Raw genomic sequence first — 10,004 nt, 5'->3', positions numbered from 1 at the left:
CTATCAATTGAATTGAAGTAATGAGCCTCCCAATGTTGGGCGGCTCATTACTTCAACTAGTCCCCGTGTTCTTCGAATGGATCGACATGAATATGATAATAGCATAAACATCATGTTTGTCATCTTGTTTGGCAGCATGATGGCTATAGTGATTAGTGGTGGAGAAGTTAGTTTTTTTTTTTTTTTTTTTTTTTTGGGGGGTGAATTGGAAGTGCTCATTTGCGAGCTTTGTTTTGATGGTCGTGGATAATTAGTTGGATTATATTTCAAATAAACTATCATGAGGAAGACTACTCTTTTGAAATCGGTGTTTTAGTGCTTCACGTATTTTTCACACCTGTGGCGGGGTTTCCTATCTTACCTAAGAGTGTAATGCTTTATCTACGATATTAGCAGTTGAATGTCATTAACAATTTTGATGGTTAGATCACTAATGTTTTATGTTAGCCTACAGCTCGGGCACGATGGATTGCCATGTGCAGGGGCACGACACGGTAGAACAACCCTTTTTTAGAGCGTTCTCATGGGGCATTTGGCTAGCCTAAATCGCCACTTTGGTGAGTTTCTATTCAGTTTCGATTACGTAACATTGGGGTATGCTTTTCTCCCTCTTTTAAGTATAGTTTAGGGGATGATACAAGGCCACTTTCAATTGAAGTTTCAGCATATCTTTGTATTAACTTGCTTCCTCATTCCACGTCGTTTCTCAGTCACTTCAAGCTTGGAGCAGTCGCCGTCTTGGCTTTATTATTGCTTGTATTCGATATAGCTAACGAGTCATCAGATTCCTCTTATCAACATTCCTTGCTCGTCATCTTTAACTCGCCATTTGAATCCCTGTCCCAGTCTTCCAATTGCTGCACAATACCATGACTTGCTCATTGAGAAATCCTCTCGGGCTCCCATTTTTCAGGATCCTCCCATTGTTGTTTCTTCGTGTTCCAACAATGCGAGGATCCTGAAATTCCCAGCATCATCTTTCTTTACAAGATAACTTGTCCAAGTCTTTTCTTAGCTGCGTCTTCCTCTACAACTCCAAGCAACATCTTCATTGTATTCCTGCTTGTCAGTCTTGTATTCTTCGTTGTAAGAGAGAGCAAGAAAGAAAGATTTAACTCCATTAATGCGGTCCCGGTCCTGGAGGCAACAATGCCTTTTAGACTGCGAAGTTAAAATATGTTGTTTTTCACACAGACAAAGCCAACTTTTTGGTTTTGTTATAGAAATCCCACATTGAGTAATTAGTGTGATGTAAATCAGTTAATATTTGGTGGACCATAACTCGTTAATTTAAACTTTTGAGTGAAAGTAGATACAATTAGATATTTTGATGGGCTCGGACTCTGAAATTTGTAGGGACATACTCATGGACTACTCCAAGAGAGTGAGGAGCTTAGGCGTGTTGCTGTTGGAGCTCTTGTCGGAGTCTCTCGGGCTGAGGCTAGACAACCTCCAGGGATGGACTGCTTAGAGGGCCTTGTGGTTAAATGCCACTACTACCACATTCGAGGCCTCCAAGTCCTTCATGACAATCGCCGCCGCCACCTCCGTTGTCCTCGGGGAAAATTGCACCTGAAATTCTTTTCGAAGGGTATTGACAAAAGTATCACAAGTACATACCCTATTATTGTCGAATACGAAGTACTGGTCAAGTATTGATTCAGCCAAAATTTATGCGAAAAACAAAGGCACCGTCTTGGGGATATGAGGAGATACTTAGCTTTCTCCTAATGGTTCGCTGGGTTATGTGTGCTGCCTATACTCTTGGGTGGATACTCTTTGCCTGGGGATTTCTTGCTCTTCGCTAGCAGTTCGATAATGCGGTGGATGCTGATGATGTCTGTCCCTCTTATTTCTTCCATTCAGCTTATAACGAATGAAAGGTTCAAAGACATCAAGGACGGAGTATTAGCAAGCGCGAGAATCTTGGTGGTGTGCTTTTTCAGCACGAGCTTCCAGTCGTCATTGAAGCTTTTTGGGCCTATTAGGGAACTGTCGTTCGAGGACAGTCCTCCAATCTACAAAGAGACCACAGTGAGGGACTATCTTGCCCACTTCAATGAACATGGCCTTGATGAAACTCCCCCTCTCAAACACTTCAAGCTGTGAACTCTATATTTTCTGAAAAGAAGAGATGCAGAATCCTTCTTGAGCAATTAGTGTCGTCAGTTCAAGTTTTAGAATTTCAATTTGCTCAGTAGCCATTTGTATTGATTGTGTATGGAACAGGATTTTTTTTTTCATGCTACCATTGTGTCGAAGGACCATATTGAGAGCCTATGTTACTATAGACTTCTTATTTGAACAAAGCAAATTGATTTAATCTGCAGAAATCAATTTGATATCAATTTGCAAATGGGGATTACACTTGGACATCAGTTTCAGAACTGGCTGTGGCCGGTCGGACATTAATATAGATGATGCTCATTAAGTTTTTGATGTACTCAAGTATAGAAGATGAGCTGGCTAAGGTTCCTCATAACTTATGTGGTCCAAGATGATGACCCCCTTTCAATTGTCTGATTGCTACTTCAAGTTCATAACTTCTGTTATTTTAAGCCATCCGTTACCAAAATGCTTTTCCAATAAGCCTGCGTTTAACCGGGCAATACATAGGAAAGGCCAAACCCAAATCTTGAAAGTTTGATGAACTTGCTACACAATAATTGCTTTTTGCTTCTTGGCCTTGTTCTTGAATTCCAATCGCTTTCATTGTGATGCAACGTACACAATTGTTCTCTTCTTTCTTCTCAACTGTTTTTGAATCCAGTCATTAAATACCACAGGACCTTTGTCTTTCAATTTCTCCCATATTTAATGTAAGATCGGACTTGGAAAGTGTTTTCACTAAGGAAGAAAAATGGAAGTATTCAGCAGAGATGAAGCGCATGAAAAAACACAGAAGTATGATCGGATGCGCGAGATAAAAAGGATTTTGATGAATCAAAGGCGGGTGTCAAGGGCCTTGTTGATGCTGGGATTACAGAAGTTCCTCGCATTTTTGTAGATCACCCGGAGAACCTGCAAAGTGCACTGGCATCGAGCAACGGCCACTTCCATGTTCCTATAGTTGACCTCGCAGATATTGCGAAAGATCCATCTCGGCGCAAGGAGGTTGTAAATGAAGTTCGAAGTGCATCCAAAACATGGGGCTTCTTTCAGGTGGTGAATCACGGGATCCCCACGACTGTTCTGGAGGAGATGCTGGATGGAGTGCACCGTTTCCATGAGCAAGATGCTGAAGAGAAGAGGCGGTTCTATTCGCGAGATTTCACAACAAGCGTCGCCTACCACAGCAATTTCAATCTGTATAAAACAGAGGCGGCTAATTGGAGGGACACCCTGTTCTGTGTTATGGCACCTAATGCTCTCGAGGCAGAGGACTTGCCAGCGGTATGCGGGTAAGCTATTCCACAGAATATAAAACCGCAATCTCTTATAATAACTTGTTGGCGTGTCTGCTTCTAAAGGACTAGGAATTTGTGACGAATTGACCCACTAAATTTTTGAACACCCTAGTGACATAATGCTGGAATTCTCGAAGCGAGTGATGAATTTGGGAACCACCTTGTTCGAACTACTGTCGGAGGCGCTGGGGTTGAAGCCGAACCATCTGAAGGACATGGAGTGCGCCAAGGGACTCGTCCTTCTGAACCAGTACTACCCCAAATGCCCACAACCAGAGCTCACTATGGGGACCAGCAGGCACACAGACAGCGACTTCCTCACCGTGCTCCTGCAAGACCATGTCGGAGGCCTCCAAGTTCTTTATCAGAATCAGTGGATCGATGTGAGCCCCGTGCCGGGAGCACTGATAGTTAACATCGGTGATCTGCTTCAGGCAAGTCTCACCTAACGTACTCTCTCTCCCTACGTTTTATCACTAGAGACCCTGTTAGGTACACGAATGAATCAACAAACAGCACTTTATGCCTCAACTCTTTATCCAGCAGTTGAGTGTGCACTTCTAATCACAAACCATACCATTTTTTTCAGCTTATCTCAAATGACATATTCAAGAGCTCCGAGCACAGAGTTGTGGCGAACAACATGGGGCCGAGAGTGTCTGTGGCATGCTTCTTTTACACGGCAACGCCGCCATCGCCAAAACTGTACGGACCCATTAAGGAGTTGATTTCCGAGGGCGATCCACCGAAGTACAGAGAAACCACCATCATGGAGTACGTTTCCCACTTCAGCGCGAATGCGAAAGGCGATGGGACTTCAGCTCTGCAGCAGTTCAAGCTGTGAGTTTGGCAGTGGCAAAAATCTGGTGCTACAAATTGGAAAGGGAATGCCTACATTAGCAGAAGTTAAACCTGAGCGTCCTACAAGTTTGCTGGCTAGTTTATTACTTTTCATTATTCATATTATGTCTTAGCAGAAATTAAACCCGAGCATTATATGAGTTTGCTGGTTAGTTTATTACTTTTCATTATTCATATTATGTCTTAGCTTTGATATGCAAAGAGACTTCATCATTTGACTATGTCATGCGATCGAGCCACTTGGTGTAAATGCTTTAGAGACTATGCTCAATATACCCAAATATTCATAGCATGGAGATCCAATGTCAAGGCTATCTATCATATGAATCTCACATTCTCGCACCCACATAATTAATGATTGATGTAGCGCTGGTCTACATAGTTTATAAACCAAGCACTGATTTTCTTCATAGATAGATTTGCGCTAGTACTGTTAAACTAAAGAACTGGGCTAAAACAACAATTTGATCTACAATGTTCCAGTTTTCACACTTGATGTGTATTTAAGTAGAAAACTAAATCCAAATCCTAATATTGAATCCGAGGTTATCTGTCAGCGCTTGGAAGTCCTATATTCTTTGTAAACTTGTTCTTCCAAGAATATCGTTACACCTACTTCTTCTTCTTCATCTCAAGAAGCGATGGGGTTTATCTTGGAGTGGCCGAGAGAAGATGAGGCTGTGTTATCTAGCATGAGGAGATCTATTGTGAATATAGACAAGCAAATTGGATAAAATTAGTCGGAAGGGAGGAAAGGAAATCGAATACCATATTTACATGGTTAAGTTCGAATATCGGAACATACATTCATGGGGAGAGTAGCATAGAATTCCGTTATAGAAACAAGTGACATGATGGAAATTACAATCACTTGAGCACTCAAACACTCTTAGTATTTCTCAACCCCCAGTTACACCTAATAACTCACAGTGTTTAGGCTCTCACAATTTCTAGTAAAACTTTTCTCAAGGAATTAAACAAATTCTACTCACAAGAATTTATTTGGCTAAATCACTCAGGTGTAATTACAACAATACTCAACCCTCTCAGCCACCAAAGAACTTGGCACACTCTTGGCCACCAAAGGGACTTGACGCTCTCTTGGCCACCTCGGCACAATTTTTGTCCCACGTCTGTCACTCTCTTTTGTAATGCAAAAGTAAGTCTTCATCATTTAGTGGCAATGACCATTGAATAATCATTATTACACTTCATGATGCTCACATGGGAAAGAGACATCTTGTGTATTGGCCTATCTTCTTAGGTTCAAAAAGTCCACCTTGCATTTATTAAGATGGGCTCCAAGCAACTTCCTTTTTAATTGCTCTTTCAACTGAGGCTTCCACATGCTTCTTCACGGGGACTCCTTTATTTCATATGTAGATAGAGGAATTCCCATATTTGGTGCTTGGGCAAGTCTCTTCATTGACTTCGATCACAGCTCTACATAAAACCAAGGAAAGAGAGTCAATACAACACGCAAATTTTCTTTACTGCTTTCTACACATGCAGAGAGATAAATGCAAAATGAAATCTATACGCAATTTTCTTCTTCTCACAATTGGGGCTAAACATAAATGCAATCATGCGTAGCCGGATCAAAGAAGAAGTCATACAAAATCACAAGGTCGGTCAGTCTTATTTTTTTACACTGAGTATTGTTCAATAGGCTCAAACTCGAGACATATTTTAAACAATCTCCACCTTGGCTCGACGTTTAAGTCAAGTCACAATTGCTTCAATGAAAAACTTGCCACTACTCTCCCATAGCCCCAATGGGCTCAACCGCCACAAAGTGCTTCCAAGTATGAGCCTCACTTAAACTTTGCCATAACCGTGGACCTCATCAAGATGCCAACTCCACTTGCATAATTAGCTACTCCATAAGGATTTCCAACATAACCTCATGTACCACAAATAAAACAAAACTATCATTGCTTCCATATTTGATAGAAGGTCAAACACGCACATTGTCAAATTTAGTAGCTACAACAATTGTTGGCTTTACTAACTCCATCTCGCTACAAGTATCATCTGTGTCGATTATTCTACTAGTACCTACTACCTAAAGGGTTTCCGGTTGTAACTCCACCTTGAGCTAAACACCATCCACATCCATATCAACATTGCCACAAACACTCTTTGCCAAAAGTATTAGAGACTTGTCAAAGGTAACTTCTCTGCTATCAACATGTGATTTTATATCAAGGCACCACAACTGACCGCCCCGCTTTGTGCATAGCCATGGAATTTGTCTTGCCCTCCCATCGGGCTAACCATCATTCACTCGAAAATAACACATGCAACTAAACATTCTAAGAATAGAACAACTAGCAACATTACCTGACCACACTTCTTCGGGAGTCCACCAGTCATTAGCAGTTGATGGAGATCTATTTACCTAGTAGCTTACCGTACTAAGCATGTCAGCCAAGATTCTCTTACCAACACCAGCACTAGAGATCATTTTATCATCAGTCTTTAGTAATGATCTGCTAATCAATTCTGCAAATTGTTATGGTTTACTGGTACTAGCGCGGTGTTTCATTATGCCTTCCTTCATGCAGAATTTATTTACTAGCTCTGAGCAAACTTCCATGCTATTATTAGTCCACATATGCTTGATCGACTTACCAGTCTTCGTCTCAATCAAAGTTTTCAATTGTATGTTCCCGACAATGGCATCAAACTTGTGCATCAGTACAAACATCCAGGTCTTTATCAAGTAGTCAATAGACTCTTGAACATATGTATTTGACGTCTTCGAACTGAAACCTGTCACTGTCTCACTTGGAAGTTCATACATGTCTCCGTGCTTGATTCATCTTAATATCACTAGGGCACCTCGAACAACCTTTACATTCCACCTTCTAAAAAATACCCGTAGTCAGCTGAACTTAAGGCACCTAAGGAAATTAAGTTTTTTTTCAACTCTAGGATGTGCCTTACTCCAATCAATGTCCTCACAATACCGTCATACATTTTGTTGTTAACATCACCAACACCCACAACATCACACTTAGTATTGTTTGCTAACTGGACTTTACCATTTTCCGTGCACTGATAAGTGATAAACTAGTTCCAATTTGGTGTAGCGTGAAATGAACAACCAAAATCCATTATCCATCCATCAAATGATGAATCATCAATGACAGACAAGACACAATCTACATTATCATAATTATTCTCAACTATAATTGCAACATCATCTGTAGACTCAACTCTAATTCCCTTACCCTTTTCATTTTTCAGCATAACAGAGTCTCTTCTACCATGCCCACTCCTGCCACAAGTCCAATAGACAACTCCTATAATCCTAAACTAACTACGTCTATTTGTATTTATACTACTCTTATTAACACATGTATTAGTTGTTCCTCTACTTTCACCTACTAAGGCAATAGGTATAGGTTCACTAAATTTTTTCCTAAGAATGTCTTCACTCAAAATCAAATCATGAACCTCATCAAATGTCAAGCTCCTTGACTAAAAGGAATTATTAACAGCAGTAACAGTAGTATTCTAGTTATCAGGTAATGAGGATAATAGAATCAGCGCACATATCTCATCTTCAAAGTTGATTTCAACCAAATCATCCCACATATCTCATCGTCAAAGTTGATTTCAACCAAACTCAATTGGTTAACGACTTCATTGAATTCGTTGATATGCTCATCCATTAATGTATCTTTGCCCATTTTGGATCATTGACAGCTTCTTGTACATATTTGACAAGGCTTTCATTAGTTTCTTAGTGGTTTTCTCCTTCATGATATTAAGCATGATGTTACGAGCCAACGTCAACTGAGTAACACCCATCACTTGTCTATCTAGCAATTCTCACTCGGCATCCTTCATCGAGTATGGTTTTTCCCCAGATAATGGTAAGTGCAAATTTCTCTAGTACAGATAATCTTCAATCTGCATCTTCTATAAAGCAAAATCGTTCCCGTCAAATTGGTGATTCTCACCTTTTCTTCTTCCAACGTTATCAATTCGCTTCAAGTTATCCAACACTAGCTTTGATATCAATTGTTGTGAATATAGACAAACAAATAGGATAAAATTAGCTGGAATGAGGGAAAGGAAATTGACCATCAAATTTACGTGATACTGTTCGAATATCGGAACTTACGTTAATAGGAAGAGCGGTATGGAATTCCACTATAAAAACAAGTGAGACAATGGAGATTACAATCACTTGAGCACTCAAACATTCTCTCAATGTTTCCCAGCCCTTGACAATTCTTAATGAAACCTCACTTAAGGAATTAAACAAATTCTACTCACAAGAATTTGTCTAGCTAAATTACTCAGGTGTAATTACAACAATCCTCAACCCTCTCAACCACCAAAGAACTTGGCACACTCTCTTCTCTCTAGCCACCAAGGACTTGGCGCACTCTTAGCCACCAAAGGAACTTGGTGCTCTCTCGGCCACCTCGGCGCAATTCTGGTCCCACATCTCTTGCTCTCTTTTATAGTGTAGAAGTGAGTCTTCATCATTTAGTGGCAATGACCATAGAATAATCATTATTGCACTTCATGATGCTCACATGGGAAAGAGACATATTGTACATTGGCCTCTCTTCTCAAGTTCAGAGTATTTAGCCCCTCACAATGTTTAGTGAAACCTCACTCAAGGAATTAAACAAATTCTACTCACAAGAATTTGTCTAGCTAAATTACTCAGGTGTAATTACAACAATACTCAACCCTCTCAACCACCAAAGAACTTGGCGTGCACTCTTCTCTCTAGCCACCAAGGACTTGGCGCACTCTTAGCCACCAAAGGAACTTAGCGCTCTCTCGGCCACCTCGGCGCAATTCTTGTCCCATGTCTCTTGCTCTCTTTTATAATGTAGAAGTGAGTCTTCATCATTCGATGGCAATGACCATAGAATAATCATTATTGCACTTCATGATGCTCACATGGGAAAGAGACATATTGTACGTTGGCCTCTCTTCTCAAGTTCACAGTATTTAGCCCCTCACAATTCTTAATGAAACCTCACTCAAGGAATTAAACAAATTCTACTCACAAGAATTTGTCTAGCTAAATTACTCGGGTGTAATTACAACAATACTCAACCCTCTCAACCACCAAAGAACTTGGCGTACTGTCTTCTCTCTAGCCACCAAGGACTTGGCGCACTCTTAGCCACCAAAGGAACTTGGCACTCTCTCGGCCACCTCGATGCAATTCTTCTCCCATGTCTCTTGCTCTCTTTTATAATGTAGAAGTGAGTCTTCATCATTCGGTGGCAATGGCCATAGAGTAATCATTATTGCACTTCATGATGCTCACATGGAAGGAGACATATTGTACATTGGCCTCTCTTCTCAAGTTCACAGTATTTAGCCCCTCACAATTCTTAATGAAACCTCACTCAAGGAATTAAACAAATTCTACTCACAAGAATTTGTCTAGCTAAATTACTCAGATATAATTATGACAATACTCAACCCTCTCAACCACCAAAGAACTTGGCGCACTCTCTTCTCTCTAGCCACCGAGGATTTGGCACACTCTTAGCCACCAAAGGAACTTGGCGCTCTCTCGGCCACCTCAGCGCAATTCTTGTCCCACGTCTCTTGCTCTCTTTTATAATGTAGAAGTGAGTCTTCATCATTCGGTGGCAATGACCATAGAATGATCATTATTGCACTTCATGATGCTCACATGGGAAAGAGACATCTTGTACGTTGGCGTCTCCTCTCAAATTCACAAAGACC

The 10,004-nt window shown here is 40.7% G+C and overlaps 1 protein-coding gene and 1 long non-coding RNA gene across 2 annotated transcripts; both read left to right on the top strand.

The window, feature by feature from the left end:
* The first annotated feature begins 206 nt into the window (after positions 1-206).
* Positions 207-2,280, top strand: LOC120286536. Its single transcript, XR_005545182.1, has 2 exons — positions 207-557; positions 1,357-2,280. It is a non-coding gene; the product is annotated as an uncharacterized LOC120286536 (long non-coding RNA).
* A 580-nt stretch (positions 2,281-2,860) lies between these two features.
* On the top strand, positions 2,861-4,494 carry LOC104417247 (1-aminocyclopropane-1-carboxylate oxidase homolog 1). The gene is given in 4 exon segments (XM_010028557.3): positions 2,861-2,932; positions 2,935-3,401; positions 3,520-3,841; positions 3,997-4,494. Coding segments are annotated over 4 exon segments (1,116 nt in total). The 3' UTR covers positions 4,252-4,494.
* Positions 4,495-10,004: the final 5,510 nt, after the last annotated feature.

Source organism: Eucalyptus grandis, chromosome 8 (assembly GCF_016545825.1).
Source record: "Eucalyptus grandis isolate ANBG69807.140 chromosome 8, ASM1654582v1, whole genome shotgun sequence".
Lineage (NCBI taxonomy): Eukaryota > Viridiplantae > Streptophyta > Magnoliopsida > Myrtales > Myrtaceae > Eucalyptus > Eucalyptus grandis.
This window is presented reverse-complemented; position numbering and strand designations above follow the sequence as displayed.